The 24266-nt window shown below is 33.5% G+C and overlaps 1 protein-coding gene across 1 annotated transcript in view; it reads right to left on the reverse strand.

Moving 5' to 3' along the window:
• Positions 1 to 24266, reverse strand: part of LOC129002086 (F-box only protein 32) — a 47165-nt gene that overhangs the window by 15469 nt on the left and 7430 nt on the right. Inside the window, exons 2-6 of the mRNA XM_054429622.1 lie at positions 14284 to 14340; positions 8145 to 8212; positions 2646 to 2695; positions 1813 to 1999; positions 753 to 925 (exon numbers count right to left, since the gene is read on the reverse strand). Of these exons, the coding sequence (XP_054285597.1) occupies positions 753 to 925; positions 1813 to 1999; positions 2646 to 2695; positions 8145 to 8212; positions 14284 to 14340 (535 nt within the window). The remainder of the gene's footprint in view (positions 1 to 752; positions 926 to 1812; positions 2000 to 2645; positions 2696 to 8144; positions 8213 to 14283; positions 14341 to 24266) is intronic.

Below are 24266 nucleotides of genomic sequence, written 5' to 3' on the forward strand. Positions count from 1 at the left end.
AGACGATAATGTTGTCCATGTTACCACGGAATATGTTCACGTTTTTGTCTTGATCACAGGAGACGTAGAATGTATCTCCGTGATTGGGAAAGATGTTCACTATTCCGCCGTGAACGTAGGAGATGTTTACCATTGTTCTGCCATCTCGGAAGACAACTACGATTACGTCAAAGACAAAATGGATTTTTCACCGTCCTTTGGACCGTTTGTAGTACAACAATTAATATTTTATTTAAATCAATGCTTAACAAAGCAACCCGATTTCAACTTGACCTGATTTTAGTACGAGACCCTAAGCTCAACATTTTTTACCTGACCCAAAGTAAGCAAATTCGGTATGCAGACCCCTATTAGTATTATTGGCAAATTATTTATTAGCTGGCCTCTGAGGTCTATTAGCCAATCGGATTATCGAAAACAAGGGGTTTAACAAATGGTGGAGTTCATACAGTTCAAGAAATACCAAAAACCTTTTAAGTTCCAGCCACCCAAGAATCAGCTTAGAGGGGCCTTTCTGGTGTAAGCCGACAAGGGCCACATCGATTCTAAATACAGCTCTGGTCGTGCACAAAAGTTTTTACCATTAAATATTCATGATGTCGCCACAATTGCTAAAGGTGACTGCGCACAGTTCTGGAATCAATATACTTAGAATCTAAAGCCCAAAAAAATTTAAGAAGGGCAATTCCATTATCCCTAAAAAGCTATTGAAAGCAAAGGTTACACAACTCCTGACCTAACCTATGTCTCACCTCTCGTATCTGTATGGTGTTGGCTATGGTCAGTATCCTGTTGATGGTGACCAGATGGTTCTCCCACAGTTGTGTAGATCCTAGGGGTCTTCCCCAACATGCACAGTCGATCATGCCTCGTAGTTGCCGCAGTAGTTTATTCAATAGATGAATGTTTTGTTGACTGGCAGACACTGTAAAATATTTATGGGTCGTATAAAATCTAGTAAGGTAATTGGGTAGAATTAGAATTTTATGCTTGGAAATTCCTTAAAGGTTCGGTTCTTCCATGCAGGGACCCAAGTGAACAAATAAGGTATTTGAATACACAATTCTCTGGGGTTTACCAAGGTAGAGTACTTGCAGAAAATAGAGGATTTCCTAAATTGTGTGATTTGACATGAGTCAAACTTGAGTTGGGATGTTGTAGCACATTTGACAGCTAAGAAGATCAATCAAATGCCCATCTTTCTACCACTGGACGATTTTGGATTAAACAACAAGCTAAAGTGAAGAAAACATGTTAGGCTTTTACTTGAATTTTAAGTTATTTTTCTTCAATTCACCACCACTCCTCTAGAATTCTTTGTGCATTTCTTGTTGCTTAGTGATAACTGGATGGAACATTTTGCCACTAGTCTGCCTAGATGCGCTTCCTAAGATATAAATTAGAAGTAATATAGTTTCTTGATTTTAGCAAAGCTCAAGGAGCTACACCCCTTAAGATATTCTTGCTTAACAGATGTTTGCTTGTCTATTGCAGGTGACCCGCGAGACGGCAAAGGCTCATACTAACCTGAATTTGACATCAATACATTCAAACATGGTTATCACAATGATGCACACATACAGGAGATATACACAAGACATTGAAGTACACAAACATTTTAAACAGGTTTGATTGACCAAATACTGGAAACTCCGGATTGTGAACTATTAGCAAAGTGAAGACGAAGATTTTACAATGAATGAGGTATCCTAAGCCTTGTATTTGTAGTCATCGTAAAACTATGTGGACTGACAATGGTACAAGGTAACAAATACCTAACCAATTTATTGTCTGTCTACATTAGTCACTCACCCTGGTAGGCGACTTCCTCCAACATGTTGAACAGCACCTTCTGTGCACAGCCTGACAACGCAGCCAGCTTCTGGGAGATGAGAAGGTCCAGCAGTTTACAGATGTAGTTAAATCTCCGCACGTCGTGCACAGCTGACCGGAAGTCCAACCTCTTGAAAGCGTCGCTCAGGCCGTTGAAACCAGCGATCTACACATTCAGATAGTAATTTTCATTTGGCCGCCAGAGCCGTTTGACATGTTAATGTATAGTATGGTTTCTGTTAACTAACTCACGCTTATAATGGTTTCTGCTTCCCCTAGGAAAATTTATAAATTTGAATGCCCACTGAAGAATCAACCAACTAAACCGCAAAGGCATGCAATAAGTAATTTTCAGTTATGTTTTGTATTTCGGGAGGGAGGATTTTTTCCTCCCCCCTGGTTTTGCCACTGGATAAACTTTTAATTAAATCAGGGTATGGTTAAAGATGGAAGAACATCAGTAAGATTAATTTACCTACTTTTATAAATTAATTAGTGGATAACTTTTTACTTTCCCAAACAGGTTCTACATAGCAATAATTATGTTATTTTTGAATGAAATATATATCAATCAAATCATCCTCATGTTAGTTTTACAAAGTCAGAATATTTTGTTAGTAAATTGAATTATCCTCAAGTACAGCCAGGATGAAGACAATTCAAATATTATCACTTTAGTTATGAAAAACATCTTCTACTTGCCTACCGACCTATAGAACCCCAATCCAACAGACATCCAAGTTTTAAAAAGGCTCGAACGTAAGTGATATTTTTTCTTAAGTTAAAAAATTAACTTTTAAAAGATCTCTTACCTCTTTTGTACACTTAATTGTTATGTGACAATGGGGCTGTACTGCTCCATCTGTGAACAAAAACCTAATTAAAGCCAAGACTCTAGATAAGATTCATACAACAATGGCATTGAGTAATTAATTTTCGTTGAATTTTATATAAAAGCAACCCGATTTCAACCTGACCTGATTTTAGTACGAGAACCTAAGCTCAAAATTAAGCAACAAACAAAAATAAGCCTGAGCAATAATTATATAAAAGAAAATAATATAAAAAATTTGGACGTAAAACTTCGCTTTTATTTTTGTGATAGAGTAAAATACATCCTTAACTGCATATCCTTAACTACATTTATCCTTAAGGAGGATTATGGAGGTGTAGACAAAGTTTATCAATATTTTAAAATGTAAACCAATTCATTGTTATTACTTTCAACAAAATAGCCACAATAAAGGAATTCCAATGAAAATAGTGAACTCATCAAAATAAGATATTGGTTGAGCTATAGATATGGTTTCTCTAAAGAACGTTTTGCAGGTATTTATTTAGTTTCCTTAAAAAAAAAATAATAATAAATAAGCACAATTGTTGTGAAATTTTCCAGGTTGTTTTTTTTTTTTTCTAAAAACTCCAAGTCATTGGATCCCAATTTAAAATTGTGAATAACACACTTAGATTAAACGCTACTTATAGGTACTCGATAAACCTATAAAATATATTAAACTTAAATGCTTCCAAATGGTGACAATCTGCAATCACTAGTGCCAAACCTCTGTACACCGATTCTCAACAAAACGGAGCTCAAAAGAGGCCAAGAACATAAATAATGAGGTGTAATTTAGCTCATTTCCCAGGAGCTATTACCAAATGAAGGGTAACATGAGGCAAGCTTGATATAGAACGACATTGCACAAAGTTACGCAAGTATGAGAGATTGAGGAACAATCGTTCTGAGTGGAACGGTTGTTCGTTAACCGTCTAATTAGTGTGAACTGAGAATCAGAGCATGTCCATGCACAGAGCATGTAATGGGAAGCATGCTCAGTGACCAATATGATGCTGGAGTGTTTTGGGCATTAAGAAACAAAAAAAAGTACGATAAGTGTAAACATGCTATAAAGAAAACAGTTTTCAGGATTTAATATAACAAAACCTAGCACACAGTTTTCTAGGGGCGGTAAAAAATGTGTCTATGCAGTGGCCAGCTCAATTAACTTTTTCTGTTAAATAAGATAGTAAAATTCATTTTGTCTCTTGAAAAGTCCTAAAATTTGTGTGTTAAAGTAGAACATTTTAATGTTTGGAAAACATTTTTGGTACTATATGGTGTTTAAATTTGTAGAAATTTCCTTTATGAAGGCAAATTAGTTTATGTCCAAGCAAAACAGATGGTTTTTTGTCAGCTGTTGTTGAGTCTCTATTATGTAATTGTAATACTTCCTTGGAAAATAAATCACTCTTTCATTTCATATATTCAAACTACATTCTAGACCAGAGTTTATTTATTATGTAAATATATATTTTAGTTAACCACAAAAATAATTGTGACTTTAAAAATCATAAACTCTAAATTATTTTTTCTCATAACATTACACATAACTTTTTTACTATTAATATCCCCTTCCATAAGAAAAAAAAACACCAAAAGTCCGAGGAAAATCTAAGTAGAGTTGCAATCAGGAAGAAAAAGAGTCATTACACTCAAGTCTTGTAGGGTAGACACATTCATAAGTAATTCAGAAAGATCTTCCTGGAATACAGCAAAGTCTTCCATCCCTACAGTTAACAACTTACATCCCTTAAAACCTACCTGTACAGAACATTTACAAAATAAGTTCATATTTTTTATACCTACTTCTTAGTTACCTATTGATTTTTATACTCCACAATAAGGACAGTAAAAACAGATAAATCTTTAATTTAATATTTAAGTTGTAAAATATCCTAAGATAAATTGGAAATTATTAACTAAAATTTGTATTGATCATGGCTGAATTCAAGTTATAAGTAGTTGTAGGCACTTTGGAGTCCCCCTCCATACTAAATACTAATAAGGGAGTTTCCAATACTAATGGCAGTATATTACAAAAAAAATTATGCTTATATATATCACAATTATTATACAGTAGAACCTTGATAACAAGACTCTCAAGGGGATTGTAAAATAAGACTTGTTACCAATGTTGACTTCTTATCGAGGTTTGTAATAACTGTGATTAGAGGTAAAATCATTTTAAGGGGATTTGAAAATGACACTTGTTATCAAGGGCAACTTGTTATCGAGGGTCTTCTTATCAAGGTTCCACTATATAAGTCAATTATATCACCTTAATAGAACATCCATTATTAAAAAACAAATTTTGAAAAATGTTACACCCCCATAACCCTTCTCATTTATATGACCCGATCTTGCTTGTTTGCAAACTTATTAAAATGTAACACTTTCATGCTAAATTTAATCAAAATTGGACAAAAATTCCTTGAGTTATCACGTTCACTGAAGATTTTTTACAAATGGTGTTTTAGACCTCTGGGGACATCAAAAATGAAAAGTCAATCCGTCCTGAGTCTAGGTCTTGCATTTAAGGTAATAGCTCTTCCCTATAGGGAAATTCCCTAACACAAAATTCCTATAAGTATGTTTATTGTTTACAGAAAACAATGGATTATCAAAAAGAAAATAATTTAGGCCTACAGTACTTCAGTTTACCATCAAAGAAACTCATCCAGTATATTCCAGCTAAAATAGTTTTAAAGTTGATTAAATGAAAAGAATTAAATTGCAAAAAATTGTTGCGTTCTACATAAACCAGACTTCCCATTTGATTTGTAACAAGCGAATCTATTAAGGGTGACAAATCTGCATAGAGTATATTTAATCCACGATGAAGGTGTCTAACAACTTTAAAAAAAGATGAAAAGTATTCAAATCTTTAATCCTTGACCTAATTTCCAACAAAGCCGCTTCCTATTTTATTGCAGGATAACGTGATTCTGTTTAACAATACCAAGTAAATTGAGGTATCGAATTAAGCAGTTATGCTAATCGCTAATCTGACGGAAGGTTGCCTGTGAATTGCCGCATCGTGATCCAAAGCATCACTTTCACCATTATCTAACCAATGGAACAGTCTATTCCTTACTCACTAACGATGGCATTGTGCCTTCCTGCTGCTGGCATTGCGATCTAATTAGTAAAATCTACTCGATTCTTTGTACAGTTCACTTTTACGTGGGCACAAGCTCGTGTTGAAATCATTGACTTTTAATATCGAAGTAGATCTACAGTACCTATATGGACTGTAGCAAATCTTTTTGTTAATACAGTAAACAACATGGTTGAATAAGCCTCTAGCTACAGCTAAACTGTTTATAAAACATTCTATTATATGCCTTAGTTTTTATTACTGTAACATAAGATTCTACAGTCTCTTATAAGTTATCAATTTTAACTTCTTCGAAGGGTGTGTATTATTCTATCAGCACACTTGCTTGATGGCTCATTTCAGCTACATTCATTTTCATTTCGTTTTGATCGTTCTTTGAAAATTAAATTCTTGATTTCTTTCCTTCACATGAATTAATAATAAAAAAACACAGTATTAACGTTGTTAAAACTATTTTTAATAGATTGTTTTAAGGGATTTCAAGATGTTAAATACTTCTTAGGTAATACTTTAATATTTTATTAAAGGAAAAAGATTACTCTATTTTAAAAGATAGTTAAAAAACTTGTTGTTTCTCATTTCAAGCATTAAAAGACATGTCTTAAGATGTATCTTAATAAATTTGTAAAATATTCATCACATTAACTTTTATTGAATAGTTAATCTATAGATTCAAACTCAATAACATGATGTAAATTTAATTTAGCCTACTGAAAAATAAAATTAACATGAAAACCATACCCAAAATTATATCAAAGAGGAACACATATAAGCATAACTGTGTGTGCAAATTTTTAGTCAGTATTCAGTTTATCCTTTTCCACAAAGATGTAAAAATATATGGCATGGAATCGAGTAATACAAAATATCATAAAATTATGCAGCATAAAAATATCAAACTGTCGACTAAAAAGTATCACTGAAATAAAAATAACTCACTCTTAGATTTAATTTTTATACAAATTTCTACGATTTTGAATTATATAAAAGTTTGTGCTACAATAATCAAGAATATATTTGTATCCAAATAAATTGTCATTTAAATTTTAACTAAATTTGATCCAAACTTTGACTAGATGTGGAGTAAATAGTTTTACACATTATAAATCTATGATGGTATAACACTTCTTGTTATTGTTATATTTACATTGTCCAGAAATTTTAACATCAGTTACAGTTTGAATACTCCAGGTCAACAGGAGGTATTTTGCTTCATATTCCCAACATGAGTGTCAGTAATCCCATCCTCGATTAATCCTTTCACTACCATCACGTCATGGCTTTACATCAACATTCATCTGGGTTTAAGGGTTGTTGTAGCATACATTTTAGTATAAGTAATGAATAAAAATATTGTAAGTTGTTGAGAAAATAAAGCTGAACTGTTTTATGTAAAATAATTTCTTTATTTTATAATATTCAGTAGCCCTACTATTGATTCAAATTACTGTAATAGCAAGGAAGAGTTTAAAACCTACATATTGACTACGGATAAAAAATAGAAATTCAATTCCCTTGGGGAAGTTGTAACTAGCTTTAGATAAAAATGAACGCAACATTATCTAACTACAAAATTTAAATGCAAAATTTTATTAGGCTTGTCTTTGTTCTAATATCTTTTTTTTTGTAAACACTAAACATCACAATTATATTTCTAAGTAATAAAATGTGTTAACTCTATTCACAAACTAAAAGTATTATGTACAACGTTTCTGAAACAATAAAAGGATCCTGCGGTTTAGATGAAAGAAACGTCAGAGATATTTACGTTGGCAGATGCAAATCATAATGACATTCAACTTAACAATCCACATGCATTTCCACACCTAGAAGTGACAAGTCATCACAATACAATCCCAATTGTCCCATATATATGTCTCTTAAAGTCAATCATTTATGAATTTTATGAGCGTTGCCTTCAATGGCTTTTGAAATAAAAAACTAAGTATTTTTAATCAACTTTAATTTGTGATTCAGTTAAAAGCTATTTTTTTATCTTAATAACAATTCTTAATCGCCTGTATGAGAAAATTCTTAAAGTGGATGAATATTTTGTGATTAATTTAATTTTTCTATTTCAAGGGTAGATTTTTACAGTGCACAAGTTATTTTTTCAGTTATAATATCAGTAAACGGATGAAAATTTAAACAAAGGAGTGTTTTATTGAGTTAAGATCTTATAAATTTGTGAAATGACAAATAAACTGTTTTCATTCATACAACAGGCAAAAACACATTTTCAAATTGTCTTGAGTTGATTTATGAGGATCAATCTAAAAGGGAATATTATAGAAAACAAAAGAATACAAAATAAGGAAGTAGACTGTTAAATGGTAAACAAAGGTGGTTTACCTGAGTTTTTCCTCTCTGTCACGTTTTCCATGACCTGCATGTTTTCCTTATCTTCATCTTCTTGCATCCTGAAGCAGAAAATTAACATGGTAAATATATTAATAAATAATCAACATATATAACAAAGATCTATTAACTTTAAATTGCTGTACTACAAGTAGTCAGTGGTTGCCTGATTTATTATAACTTGTCTATATCTATAAAAGAGGAACTATGTATGTGTGTGTGTATATATATATGTTTATACGTTATGGACTCCAAAACCGCTCGACAGATTGTAATGAAACTTTCAGGCATTATTAAGAATCTTTCAAGGATGGTTCGAGTGAAGTTTGGTGCAGATCTGTCGAAAAAGGGCTCTGCCCCAGAGGGTTTTAAGTGGGCCAATGTCAGACTTTTTGATCTACAATGATTTCAAATAAATATAATTTAAAAGCAGATGTTTACTTTCACTAACTGTTTTGTACGTTTGAATAATTACAACACTAGTGTACATGTTGCTTGAATTCGAGCAATTCCAAAGTATTACAGGAGTTATTTCAAAACGAATAACAGTCATATTTACAATGAGTTTAAAAGAGTCAACTCAAAGATCACCGGTGTGTAACTCAAACCATGTTTATCTTCGTTATTGATAAACCTAAAGCATTCCGGCCGGTTTTCTCCTTCTCAAAATGCCTCGCTGTACAGGCAACACAGGTCATTGATAGAGGGCCAATTGAGAACGAAAAGTCATTTTTGGGGTAGTGTTAGGGCGCATTTGTAACCTAATAGTTGAGATTGTCCAGGGTCAGGTGCTGACTAAGCCTACTACGCGCGTACGCGCCACCGTTCTGTAGCTGCGGTCGTTATCACGATTGCGCCTCCTGCCTATGTTTCGTTGTCGTCATGTCGGAGGCATAAAAGAAAAAAAAAAACAACAAATAAACAAATTATAGCTACACAAAACAACGATAAATGCAAAAACTACAATCATGCTAACACACAACGATAAATACACAAATTTAAGATACAACCATACTAACACTATCCATCTTGGGGGTTATGTTTACACAAACTCAAATAGTAAATAAATGTAAGCAATGCGTTTCATAGGATTGAAAAATAAATAACAGAAATTAAATTATACAGCTGATCAAAATGTAAACAATTATGTTCTTCATAAGGATAACATTATCAATTTAAGTCATCCTGAGTTTATTGTTTTGTTTGTATGCTGTAAAATGGAGATGTCCGTTGAAATAAATAAATAAATAAATAAATAAACATGGGAACTTTAACAGCCACTGGGGCAAAGCCTAAGGGACTTTTTCAAAAATGTAAGGCCAGTTTGCAAATCTACGCGACACGCTCTTTCCAATGAGACGTCAACGGATAAAATCGGTTACGAAATGGCGGAGGAGTTCAACCGACAAAGTTTCATGTAGCGTATTAATTATATAGATTCTGTATTAGCATTAGTAATGATTTGAAGTAGTGCCACAGTGTTTCTACAGAGTGCAGCACAGAAAACTATTTTACTTTTGAATAAGTCAAAATGTATTAAACCCCAATCACAGCACACCTGTGCACTTAACAACGTTTAAATTCTCCAATGTTAAATATTAAAACATAAAAACCTTTATCAAAGTATTATAAACAATAAAAGGGATGACTTTTTAAAATTTATGAAAACAGCTAATTTGCAACCAAAAGGTGAGTGAGCGTAGCGAACGAACATCAACCTGGAGGCGAGTTAGCGTAGCGAACGAGCTAACCTGAAAACAAGTGAGCACAGCGAACGAGCTCCAACCTAAAGGTGAGTGAGCGTAGCGAACGAACTTCAACCGGGACTTGATTGAGCCATGCGAATACTTATGAAGTTAAACGGGGCAAAGCCCGTGGGTACAGCTAGTGATTTTATATTGCTGATTATGATTAGGTAAAAGGGTTCAATCACTTAAATCTTTCAAACTTGACCATAAACATAAAATATATTGATGTCAAACATAACTTTTGTATCTAGGGGAGTTCAAAAATCTTTGAGGAGTTATGTCCAATCTATATTACGTTTATATTAACCAAGAAACAACTCGATGTTTTTAGATTAACATAACATTCAACAATGTTTGATTACAATGATTAGTTATTCTGTTAAATTTGTACCTTAAAACTTCATGAAACTTTATCAATAATAATCAATAATCAATCGTTGAGATGGGGACGCCACCTAGGTGCGTATTTTAACCCAAATATGAGTGAAGGATGAGTGTAGAATGGTGTGTGATGACCTGTGTAGCTTTGTTACTGACTAAGATCAGCGGTTTCATTAGTCAGGATCATTTATTTAAAGCCCAATGATCAGGAACAGCTGGGTCCAGTTTCGAACCATCAAAAAGCTACTGACTTTTCTCGGGATCGAACCGGCGACCATTTGATTAATAGGCGAGCACTATAACCACTCAGCTACCCAGCCATTTTTTTACATTTACAAAAATAATTATCGATAAATAACTAGAAAAATATTCAAGAGTCAAGTTTACAGTAAGTAGGTAAGGACAACACTTCCGACCACCTCTAAATGCACAGAAGTGCTGGGAGCAGGCTGGGAATAACAATGGAGAAGTGAGGAAACGACAATCTACAAGAGACAGGTCAATACACTTGAACAAAGAAGAATCATAAAACTAACTGTTTGGGTCAACTCTAGTGCTTATTGAGACTTGAAAATGCAAACTGTAGAAAGTTAGAACTAAAAGTCAAAGTTTCAAAGCAATTTTAATTTTTTTTTCAAAAAAATGTTTTTAATAATAAAATTTTGCATTTAAAGACTTATGTAAATAACATAACTATTACACCTTCAGTGAATTTGCCACTGATTTGCGCCCTTCACTAACTTGTGCCCTAGGATGACTGCTCTACTCGACCCTCTATCACTAATCACCATGCATTTAGGGTCACCGGAATTTTATCCCCCTGAGGAAAGCTGACCTAAAAATGACGAAGTAACCTAAACACTCTAAAGTTTGTTTGCGGGCGGAATTTTACCCACGCGGATTTGGGAGTCTAATAAAAGTAGACTGAGCGTAATAAATTAGAGTAGCATAAACATATTTTGATTCTACTCCTTGACTATTCTATTCCTTGATTTACTGATCTGAACTTGATTGGTTTCGTTGATACAAGTTAAAATTATTATGAAAATGAGTCAATAACTCCCCAAAATTTTAGTGTTCAATAATTTGTCAAAGTATTGACTTTTATTTTAGCTATGGATTGGGAGTTATTTAGAAATGGGGATATATGTCTTTAACTAAAGAAAAAATTCTAAATAAAAATAGTTTACCTAATGTTAAATTAAGGTGCATGACTCATTTTAAATTTGTCAGATTTTATTTTGTGATTAGTAATAAAATTAAAGCCAAACATTTACTGAGTTATTTTGAGACCAGAAAGAACTTAGTGACTATTAACAACCGGATATATAAATCTTTTAGTAGAAACTTATTTCTAAAAAATGTTAAATTTAGGCTAATATTGTGTTGGGGTTTGTAGCTCATCTCTTACTAGTCTGTTTTATATAAAATATAGCTCAAATGAAAGAACTTTCATCACTGAATATTTTAAGGCTGGAACGAACTGCAAGTGTTAATAAGAACTGGATATACAAGAGAAATAATTATAAAAAAATTTTAATGCACAAAACGTCCTTAAGAAATGTATGGGGGAGAGTTTTTGTTTGAATATACAGTATCTTTAAAACAAAAATATATATTAAAAAACGGATTTCAGCATTGAAATCAGAGTCAAAATATAGTTAAATTTTATTTATATCCAATATGGCGGATCTAAGACGGCTGCCAAAAACGCATTCCCAATTGAAATGTAGTACTAACCACCCAATAAATATCGGTGGTGGTCCCAAGTCAATTTCTCGAAAAATGTGCATAAAAATTCATGTGGTAACCTTTTTTCAAAATTTGTCCAATATTGGTAAAAGCCACAATTTCCAATCGTAATTTTAGGGGATTTCCCGTAGCCCGATTTTGCCTAACTTTTAGTATGTCCCCCTGCACAACACTATAAAATAAAAACATAAAAAGTTTTCTTTAAATTTGTTTAAGGTCATATTTCTCTTACTATAAGCACAGAAAATATACTAACTTCTGTGCTATAAGCCGGAAATTAGAAAACCTGTCAATCAAATATTTGTCATAACAAAACCAAGAGAATAGCTGCACAAGTGTGAAGCTGTCAGAAACAGCTGATCAGAGTTCAATGACCAGCTGGGTGTAGGTGGGGGAGAGAAGGTTGAGTCATGCAGCCAGCTTGTTTGTTGTCATGCAACTACAAAATATTCATTATCACTGTGCATGCATTATTCACAAACATTATGTAATTTCAAAATTGGCTTCGTTGATAAATAACACATAATAATTCCAGGTTGAAGCCCTGAATCGCATTAAAAAGACTCCGCTAGACAGCAGTTTAACAAATGTCTAATAGCTAAGTAAGGAATGTACACTGTAGAGTAAAGAGATAAACAAAACATAAACACATATTAAAATTACATTTAAAAAACTATCTACCGATAAAGGCAAACATTTACAAGACAAAGTGTTAACATAACAAATTGCACCATTACTTGGTGATGTTTATTTTATCTTATCACAGGGAAGATTTATTGTGACTAATTGATCTCATTATATAATACTGCTTATTGTTCTTCTAACTGTTTGTATCAATATATTTGTATCAATGCAGCAATAAAATTGACAGTATTTTTAAATATAGAATGATTTTGGATTGCTTGGTATTTAATTAATTTTAAAATAAATACAGTAAGTACCTATACAGAAGTTAGGTTTGCAGTAAAGACCGGAAAGAATTTTAAAAAGTATTTTATAACCTAGGTCTTGTAAGGAACCATTAATTGGGTGAGAAACTTATAATATATTTAAATACAAATTGTATCGTATTAGAAATTAAATTTAAATTTTAGACAGATAGGCAACCTAAACCTTGAAACTTAGTCATCGGAAAACAATGAGGATTGACGGTAAATAGTAACATAACCTATTATTGTATTATTTTGCATCAATTTATAAATTTTGGACTTGAAAGCAAGCACTTAACCTAAGAAATAATTGTAAATAAAATGTCAAAAATACATTTTATAAAAATGTTTAGTAATGGGTACTTCCTCATATGTAAAGATTAAAAACCTATAACAGTTCAGTGGCAATCAATTGGGCTAAATAAGCAGAAAATAAACCTCTCAGTCTCTCACTTTTCAAATGACACATTTCTTGAACAATTGAAGTGCATACTTAATTTTTCTATAAATACTTTATTAGTTTGTTTACAAATTTCCAAACATTGCAACAAAGCATGAAACTGTTTGCACACATCACAAAGCTCAAGGGATTATGAATGAACTCCGGACTCGAGAGATTTGTAAACAAGCTGTCCAGCTTCGACTAAATGTTCACTCTCCCTTTGAACAGAGACTCCATTACTAGCTTTAGTGCTCATAAATATTACAAACTTAGACACAAAGTTGTATATCAAAGAAACTTAAATGTCTGTTGGCAATGTATTTGATTTTTTGAACAAATTTGCAACTAGTTTTTGGTATTTATTATGTATACCCGCCCTTCGTGCCGGGTTGACGACATATCGTAACATACTTGTTGCCGTTATACCTGTGCTTTGCAACAGGGAGAGGACTCGCAATATGAAAATTTGGTTCTTCAACACCACCATTATACAATACTATAGTGCACCTGTTGCTTGAATCCGAGCAAATTTGCTAAATATTACAGGCGTTATATCAAAACTAATAACAGACATAATTCCCGATGACTTAAAAGAGTCAACTGAAAGATAATGTAATCAATCACTTCACTCCAGTTATCGAAACTGAAAACGAACTCACTCTGAAAACGAATGCTATTGTGTGTATCATATGTTTACTATGAACAGCTGTAATTAATACAAATTATTTGTCTGTTTAAGTAAACAAAAACTGTTCTTCATAAGAAATTCATTGACACATCTTTTGTAAAACTTCGTCCATTATTAACGGAGGAGTAGTGTTTTGTAGAAATCACCTTCACATAATATAAGGATTTATAAATAATTAAGATATGTAACTTACCATCTGTTATTGATGTCAAATGAGGTGACATCACTTGATCCATAACCGTAATTGCACCTGCAAAATAACAACAACGTTAGGCGAGAAAAACAATTTTTTTTTTTTTTTTTTTAACTTTATTTAATTTACAATCTGTTCAAGTTGAACAATAAGCAAATGATATCAATAGTAATACAAAAATAACTTGAAGAACATGAGCTAGTGATTGACCACCGTCAACACAAGCAAACAAAGAGAATTTTGATAACACTTAGCCGAATCTGAATGGTAGGTCCAATATCGTATGTCGCTTCAGTCTGTAGATGGTGTTAATGCAAAATGTTTAGTGCATGTTTAACTGAAAATATAAACAAATATTGCTTAAAGGAAAACTTTATTGAGTATTATCATAGATAAAACATACTCCCTTAGTAGATTTCTCATCCTTATGGAACAGCTGAAGACAATATTATTGTTAGTTCTGTACGGTTTTCTGCAGATGTCGTGTTTTGTTTACAATTTGTTTCCTGTTAAAACAGCCATTTAAAACCTCGTTTAACCAAATAATACGATCTAATCATAAACAATAACTTGTCCCCTAGTTATATAACCAAACAGTAAAGCACAAATCAAGAAATTAACCCTAAAGTAATAGAAACAAAGTTTCGTCGACACTAGCGCCCATGTGTCACGTACATAAACTAGACACAAAAAACGTGCTTCAAAATTTACAATGGGATGAGAAGTCTACTTTTGTTGGTTAGTCTATGGTATTATCTATCTATATACAGTATATAAAATCCAATGTATGTTTGTTTGTATGTTTGTCCTTTATGGATTCCGAAACCGCTCGACAGATTGTAATGAAACTTTCAGGCATTATTAAGTATTATTCAAGGATGGTTTGTGTGAAGTTTGGTGCAGATCCATCAAAAGGGCCCCACCCCAGTGGCTCTGGAGTTTCACATGTTAACCTTATGAGTACTCATATTTAAATGTAATTTAAGAATCTTAACAGCTGGTTCAACACATCAATTTGATTCTGTGATGTTCAATAGTATTAAAAAGTTAATAGGTTTACCAACAGGGTGCAGCACTACTGTATTATTTTTTAAAATTATGACAACAGCTAATTTGCAACCAAAAGGTGAGTGAGCGTAGCGAACGAACTTCAACGTGGAGGCGAGTTAGCGTAGCGAACGAGCTCCAACCTAAAGGTGAGTGAGCGTAGCGAACGAACTTAAACCAGGACGTGATTGAACCATGCGAACGAGCTCATCTTGAAAATGAACGAGCATTTGACATAAAACCACATTAGGACAGGACAACGTCTGTCGGGCCAGCTAGTTGATTTTATAAAGGCCAACATCATGTTTCGTTATTTCTAACGGTTAAACATTTTTGGTTAAGTATTTTATCTTAATTTTAATATTGTGATTTGTTTCTGATAATTTTTAACAATAGTTTTGTTTTATACTTTTGTTTTATCTTTTTTTTGAGTTTATAATGCAGCCTTCAGTGCATTATTGATATCAACAGCTATTTTTTAGGTTAATTTATCATGTGGTTCTTAGTAGAGGAAGTTCCCTAATACAGAGTAATAATTTTGTCCTATATTAAAAGGGATAAGGTCTTAAATGGTTTTGAAAATATTTTATCGATCATAAAGAGTTTATTGATTATTTAAATGGTAGGGGTTGGTGAGATCTAGGGAAATTTCTGAGGGAAGTATGGTTTTATAGATGGGGTATGGTTTAAGATTTCAGAATTCAATTTTCTTAGATAATATTTTGTTTAGGGGTTTTCTTGTGGGATAAAGCCTATGTAGTACTGAGCAGTAGTGTAGCCATACGGAACAAATAAGGATTTTTGAAAGTATTCCTTCACTGATTTTAACATTAAAATTAACTAGATCCTAACTTATGCCAACCAAGAGGTCAACAAGACCATTGCTGCATGTGACCACCCAGCTACCATAGTAAAATTATATTTTATAGTTTACTGTATAAATTGTATAAATTAAGTAGTGTAGTTAATCCAACAAAAGCACTTATCCATTTCATCCCATTATTCTATATTTAAAACACAATATATTGCACACATTTCAATATCAAATTAGTTCCAGTAAATTGTATACAAATAACGTAAGGAAATACACATTCTTGCTTGAATCTGTTTTGCTAAGGTAAAGTCATGCTTTACTGACATTCAATTTAGGGGTGGGGGGTGGTTACCCTCCCCATTGCCAGTGACCTACTTAGGTTTCCATGGCAACCACTGTAGGTCATACACATGCCAGCTGACTATTGTTGATACAACTTGAAATTCACCCTGGCACTCAAAAAAGTTTTATTAGGTTAGGCCCTCCCAACTTGTAAGATAGGGTTCTTAAAATGTATTTCTTTTTCTTTTAGAGTTATACTTGTGGTTGATGGATAATATAAAGAAAAATAAATTCTTACATCTTCAATTTGCTGTCAAAGTTAAACTTAGTAAAAAAATAATAATACAGTATTATTATCTACTTTGTGGGTATCTAGAAAAGATGAAGAAGTTCAATGCCAACATTGATCAACTTTGTAATCTAGAATTTCTAAAATGCCCTTAAATATGAATATGTAGCCTAGAGGAAATCCTGAACATTACATTTTGTTAAGTTATGCGTTTTAAGTATAATTGTTATAGGTATATAAACTAAGAAAGAATTTGGAGGAACGTGTTTAGTTGAAGAGTGGCTACCAGACGCCCTAAACAAAATAAAAAGCAATTTTCACAAACCTAGGCATCACCACATAGCCTACAGCAACAATTCCCTGATGAGAAATTTGAAACTTTTTAAGTAAATACAAAATAGATTTACAAAAATAGTATGCAAAACACGTACGAGATTAGATGATGAACAGAGAATAGAGAAATCGGGACCTTGGATTAAATATGCCAGAGGTCTGTTCGCCAAGGCATAAAATCGAAAGAGATCCATCGAACTCGACTTATTACTATCCAGGGCCCAATCTGACAACCCACACAGAGTATAAACTGGTTTTAAGCGCCAGTGAACCTATAATCAATGCAAAGTCAAACTGAATACGAAAGAGACAAGTATAAACAGTCTAACTGTTAGAGGCACCAAGATAAAAGAAAATTACACAAAGATTCAGACAACATATACTATATTGTCAAAAGTTATTGTACTTCATAGAAGTTAGTCTAACTTGATAGTTTTATCTTTATCCAACCAGTTTTGAAATTCAGCAAAAAATTACGAAAACAGTACCCTAACTAAGATAAATAAATTCTAGACCCAAATACTCTCATACAGTGGATATAAATATTTCTAATAATTACTATTCTTACTATAATAATTGCATTTATATTCACCCAATAAGATTGAACATGAGAGCTTTGTTTAGCCATGGTACCAATCAATCTATTACTTGTGACATTTTTAACATTGTCCTAATCCATATATTAATACCATTAAATAATAAACCGGCTAGCTATCTAAGAAAGAAACTTATAAAAGGTGGTTCAATTTAAAAATTCTGTCAATAAGCACTAAAAAAATAAGTTATTTTTGCCATAGTTTGATAGTTTATACTAGTTTCTATTAAGAATATGAACAGTTTTTTTAAAGGGTCAATATTTAATCAATAGGTATTGAAATTACTCAAATTAACAATTAACTGGTTACAGGAAGACCAGTTTCTTAAAGGTTTGATGAATGAACAGATGTAAATAACGCTAATTTATTACAATTCATATTTAATCAGACATTTTTATTAAAATTTGTTTTTATTACACACCAAGTTAGCCAACCAAAAACTAGGTGTCCTCGCTTGATAGATAAGGTAATGGATTAGACTGCATTTACTAATGCATCCTTCAGAGCTGATGCAAATCCATCCTATACGTTGTTAGAGAAATCCCTACTTTATGCTTCTCTTTCAATATGCCTCACTATATTAACCATCTTAACTCACAATACAGTTTTATTAACAAAGACCCTCAAATATCTATTGGTTTTACTGACAAGTTCCCACCTTTCTCAACTTCCTTGATTAGCAAAATCCAACTCTTGTCTTTAAAGTAGGATTCACATAAGCCTACAGTAATTTGACCAACCAATCCAACAGTTGTTATGCAAAATATTTTTATTCCATATTTTTGCTGATACATAACCATCTATTACTCCTCACCTGCTAAACAAAGATATGATTTTACTTAATGTGCATATTTTAATCAAACATTTTACAGACTAATGCTAGTTGTTTTTATTTTTTACTTTGTGTACTGGTTTTTCTCAATTTGGTGAAAACTCAAAGTTTTGATAAAGCTTAAAAATTTTCCCTCCAAATCCCTCCAAAATATAAGCCACATCTCAATGACGGCCAAACTAAACTTTACCTCAAAACTAATTCATTAACTCCCATATGTTTATTATCAGTCAAGGATTTTACCTTGTGCAGTTTTCCCGAATTAAAAAAAAACCCAAGTCAGAGCTCCTTTAGAAGTTCTTCTGTCATACAAATAAATTTAATAAAACATGTAACTTCTCCAAAACAAAGGCACAAAAATCTCCTACACTGCTAGACCTAGATCCCCATTCCCCGGACCGCCTCCGCAAGCCGTGGTCGTAGGGAAAGCTTGAAAGCTACCCGGTCTGCTAGGCCCGTTAGCATGTAGCCTATAAGCTCCAGATGAGTCACCCAGCTGTAGATGTGAAGGTAAGGCTACATGGTACAGCCACAGCCCGCGCCGCCCGCCACGACCTTGGCTCGTGCTTACTTCTTCCCGTCCATACTGTACTTTCGCGTGCAGTTGGCAACAACAGACTTCTGGATACTGAAGTAGATCGAGTATGGACTCGCTGTAGCCAATTTTCACTTGAAATAAATACACCACTCACAGAGTGCGATGTTGTCAAAATCTCGGCAAGTCTCCAGTACAATGCTATGATTGATGTGAGATGATAGCTTACAATAAGTTGCCCTTACGGTTTTCCAAGGTTAAAAAGATGTATTTGACAAGAATCGGAAATTGAATTGTTTGAAGATGGTTTGCTGCTGTCCGAAACTTCAGTCACTTCTTTCGCCAGTTCAACCACACGGTCATCTCACGAAGATTCGACATGGGAGTATAACCACGTGGTATAACGTCTCTACAGTAGTTGTATCCACAGTTTACTTGAGACAAGTCACTGGCGTATGCCATCGGCGTTGAGAAACTTTCAATGATGATTTTTTTTACGTGAAGTGCAATTAAAGAAAACAGTAAAAATGTAGGTTATGTGCTCGCTCATGAATCGACAGATCGGTCCTAAGGTTAATAGAATGTTGATGGTTAAACCTGCTCAAAACTCATTATCACTAGGCTTAATTTGGTACTGGATAAAGAAATGACTGATATAAGGCAGCAACAAAGAAATTTAGGCAATCTCAATCTATTCTCACCCTTCATTTATAGGCTATTTTGCTTTAAAATACGTAAACTAAGTATGTGACATATAAAGTCAGTCAGATAAATAGTAGGATTGTATATGGATTACACTCTCGATTGACGCAATGGTCTAATGTGAATACCGTAATCGTAATGCGATCTAAATTCCAACTCATTGAAAATCTGGAACAGCCGATGCAACAGGCAAAGCCGTTAAGCAATCAGTTAGCCCATCAGCAGTTGCGTTAGTTAGTTAGCAATCAGAGTTGCGTGAAAAAGGCAAAGAGCACAAAACAATGTCCAAATACAAAAACTCTCTCGAGCGATTGAACTGTCCTGGAGAATGGATTGTCCTATAGGAGACTGTGAAACGGCAGAAAGCGAAAAGTAGCAGCCATCTGTGACCGAGACGAATTGTTCGATTATTACTACTTTTACCAGGGGAAACTGTGGCCTAAAAACCGTCACAAACGGGGGGTATAAAACATGAAATTAGAAACGTACGGTATAGTAAACAAATAAATCATAATCGGTCCCAATTAATTTATATTCAAGTCGTTAAGAAGATGGTACTCTTTATTTCGACCTCTTTCGTAAGTTGTATGTTTGTAATTCAAGGGAGAAACAACATTTTTGTACAGATAGTCACAACTTATAGGGAAGGTTAGGGAAGAAAATGATCAAAAGTGTTTCTAAAGCCAAGAAATCGTGATCGATTATAATTTCTATTCAAGTTATGAAGAAGGTGGTTAACTTGGGGACTTTTGGAGCTATAATGTTTGTTAAATTATTTTGGGCCTCTTTTGTAAACAAATCTTGAATGTTTGTCTTTAAAAGGGGAATTAAAATGTGTGTTCAGATCACAAATCCTTACCAAAGGTGAGATAGATATAGGGAGGTTATAAAGCATCTTTAGCGCTACATTCTGATTGTGATGACACCGATTTTGGAATGATTTTTAGTTTGTTTGCGTAAGGGACCCTGTCAACGTATAAATGTTTATTTTCAGTCCCAATGGAGCACTAAAATATGAAATGGACATAATTGTTTAAAAGTAATAGAAATTTGTTTAAATATTAGCGTACGTGATTCCCAAAATAAGTTTTTGTTACGAATATAGCACAAGTTTTAAATCCATTTTTATGGGACCATACTTTGAATTGTGAAGAAGGAACTTGTTTATGTATCTAAAATACACTTTGAAAATGAAAATACCCCCGCCGCAGCAAACCTGCAGACTAAGCGAATTTCCATATGTCTGATTGGATTTACACTAAAATGTCTACTTAAAAATTTAACATTTATTTCCTATTTAAATAGAATTATTTTAACAGGTTCTTAGGTTTGCTGCATCAGGGAGGGTAAAACTTTTTTTTGTAAAATGTTAATAGTTAGTAAGAAATAAAAACATTTTCCAAATTTGATCAAAATATGTTCATAAACAAGCAAACTACAACAGTTTACTCATTCTCCATAAGAATAACATGGGAATTTAAAATTTACATTTTTTTGGAATTTTCTTCGTAACCATTAGGCGCATACTAACACTTCAATATACTAAATTATTTGTTTTTTTAAGCTCTACAAAATGGTTTGAAAAGATTTTGCAAAATTTTATTTTTTTTGGGTCAAAAATGGGAAAAACCTATTTTTACCCCATAAAACCCCCCGTAAACCCCCGTTCCCATAGTCCGATCATGCTGGTTCGCGAACTCGTTCGAGTTTATCCCGCCTTACACTTTCAAACCAAATTTTATCAAAATCGGACAAAAATTACTCAAGTTATCGTGCGGATGGACACATATATATATATATATATATATATATATATATATATATATATCTCTATATATAGATATATAAAAATTTGAACGAATGGTGTTTTTGGCCTCTGGGGACATCAAAATGAAAAAGTAAATCGGTCCCGGGCCTAGGTCTTACCATGAGACCTACGGTAATAGCTACTTCCCTATAGGGAAATTCGCTAACATTCTACGTGAGCTCAGAGATATTTTTAGACCACAATCAAGACAGCAATCTGGCTCCATCTAAGACAGGAAATCGCCCACTCTCAGGATGGTCCAATTATTGAGGGCTCCAACCTACCTGCTACTGTATCTTCTAAGTTTAACTGGCATTCTGAAGGGAAACTGTTAAGTTCATGATGGGTAGTTCTAAAGTTCTTCTAAGCCCTTTTCGGAGGGAAATGCACCGAAGGCAAAGCAAAAAATAACACAGCGTAGTTGAACTTTATGTCAAACCAAATGCATCCATAAAGCCAAAGATTCATGGCCTCTTTTTAAATATCTCTAAAAGTAAGTCGTCGACATTTAAACCAGCTGGATATGTGGAAAGGTGAAAGACAGGAAACGGAAATGTGCGAGAGTGGTGTAACAGGGTTAGCGCCGGGAGAAAGTCATCATCCCAGCTGTCTTATCATATAATCTGATTATCACTGACTGCACTAGTGGGGATTAGCAGACAAGTCGTGGAAAAGTACCGTTGTCTTCACGGTGAAAAACATTCGGAAAACTGCACCATGTCTACATCAATGTTATACTTCAGACCAAGAAGACATTACTTGGCAGTCTCAGCAAAACGTAGTCTACGTCCAACGCCTTCCAAATTCATGTATGGAACCATTGACTTGTCAATAGCCAAAGATAGAACATAAATCTAACCAGTAAGGGAAATTTCATTGTATCATAAACTATTTCACAGTTTTGTATTTTAGAATAACCCGCTCAATGTATTAAATAGATATCACCATGATTGCTGCAGAAGCCGCTACAGCGTATATTTTCTATTGCCGTATGTACATTGACTACGACGGGTACGGGTAAGTTTCACAGCACGAGCACGAGTTTGTCTCGAGTAGGCTGTAGATGAAAGTTTGTCTAAGTAGATGAAGAAGAATGAAGATGACCAAACACATTCAGTGCATAGCAGATAGCCTACTACTGTCATGCGAGTGACACACGAAACAAATACAATGCAAAATAATACATTCAAAAGCCAAGCTCTTACTTAAATACTGCAACAGGCTATTACATTAAGATTAAATAACGCTTGGTGGGTGCAAGACTCATTTACTCAAAGAAACTCAGTGTCAAAGTGATCAGTAACTCCTCAAAGTTCTCAAAGTAGGCCTAGTTAACCAACACTGAAACTGAGTCGATCATTTGGCCTAAAATGACGGCTATAAAAAATGTAGTTCTGTTATGAGGTGGGAAAGTGTGAAGTTTGAAAAACAACAATCATAAAACCTGGCCAGTCATCGTCACGGTCCCAGACGTGGCCGCTACAATCCCAACTCAGCAGCGAAGCTTTCACGCCCGGGAAAACAGAACGGGAAACGGGAAATGGCGGCGTCACTGTTAAGAGCGACTTAAAACGTGGTTGATGAATATTAACAGAAAAAACAGTTGGAAACACGTTGGGTTAAGTTAATTATTGAATGTGTCGAAGTTTTGACAAACGGCTCTGTGTAGCCTATAGCATCATCAAACAAAATGTGCCGTTGTTGGACTATTTCATGACCTGTTGACTTTGGATACTACATACTACTTTCATCCTTTTGCAAAATCTGAATCTTTTGTTTTAAGTTTCCTGTCAAGTCTAGGTGTGATGATCCACTATTAAAATACTAAAGGAAAAGCAAAAGTTTATAGATCGTTTATATTTGGTTAAAATAGTTTTAAGTTGGTAAAATTACAATCAAAATCAATAAGGGACAGTTCGTATGGAAGTTTTTGGGTAGATAATATTAATCTTTGTTTGAAAATCTAAACAATCCATTAATAACTCGTGTACCAGATATTTTAAAGGTATTGTACTGAAAACATTTAAGGTAGGTACTATCATTGACTATATATAGCTGTGTACCCGTTCTACGCACGGGGGATCTTATAGTATTCAGTTGAAACCTTCTTATATAAAGAACAGCAATTAATTGGTTTGCATATTTTCAGATATGCTGGCCAAACTATTATACATAACTTCATTTTATGTTTTTTTTTTTTTTGTTGTTCCAGATCGTCATGACAATCAATAAAAGGTTAAATTACCTGTGTTCGCCGGTCGATCCTAATGTATCCTATTACAGGAGATGCATTTCGGCGAAATTAAATCACCATCATCAGTCCTAATATAAGGTCTTGAGCTTCCCCATTAGGTGCGTCTTGGAGTTTTTGAAACACATACACGAACTGTACACTTATACACATGACGAATAAAACCTAAATACACGGTAGGCCTACTTTTATTTTTACTATGGACATGTGTATACGCGCGTCGGTCGTGTGCAGAGTCTCGACTGAAAACGCTCATTTAAAAAATGTAAGTTTCCCATATACAACCATATACAACTGATTAGTTTCAAGGTCTTATTCCCGGTTATAAAAACTCAAGAACAATTTTATACACAAATAATCTCTTTCATTTATTACCCTACAAATTATTGCACTTGCGATTAATTAAATCCGATATGTAAGGATAAAAAACGTTTCTATCTTACTTGGTTTGCTTTCAAAACGTGATCGGAATTGGTTGCGGTATTTGTAAACAAC

This window comes from Macrosteles quadrilineatus, unplaced genomic scaffold, assembly GCF_028750875.1.
Source record: "Macrosteles quadrilineatus isolate MER2022 unplaced genomic scaffold, UCM_ALF_1.0 Scaffold_9__3_contigs__length_116548681, whole genome shotgun sequence".
Lineage (NCBI taxonomy): Eukaryota > Metazoa > Arthropoda > Insecta > Hemiptera > Cicadellidae > Macrosteles > Macrosteles quadrilineatus.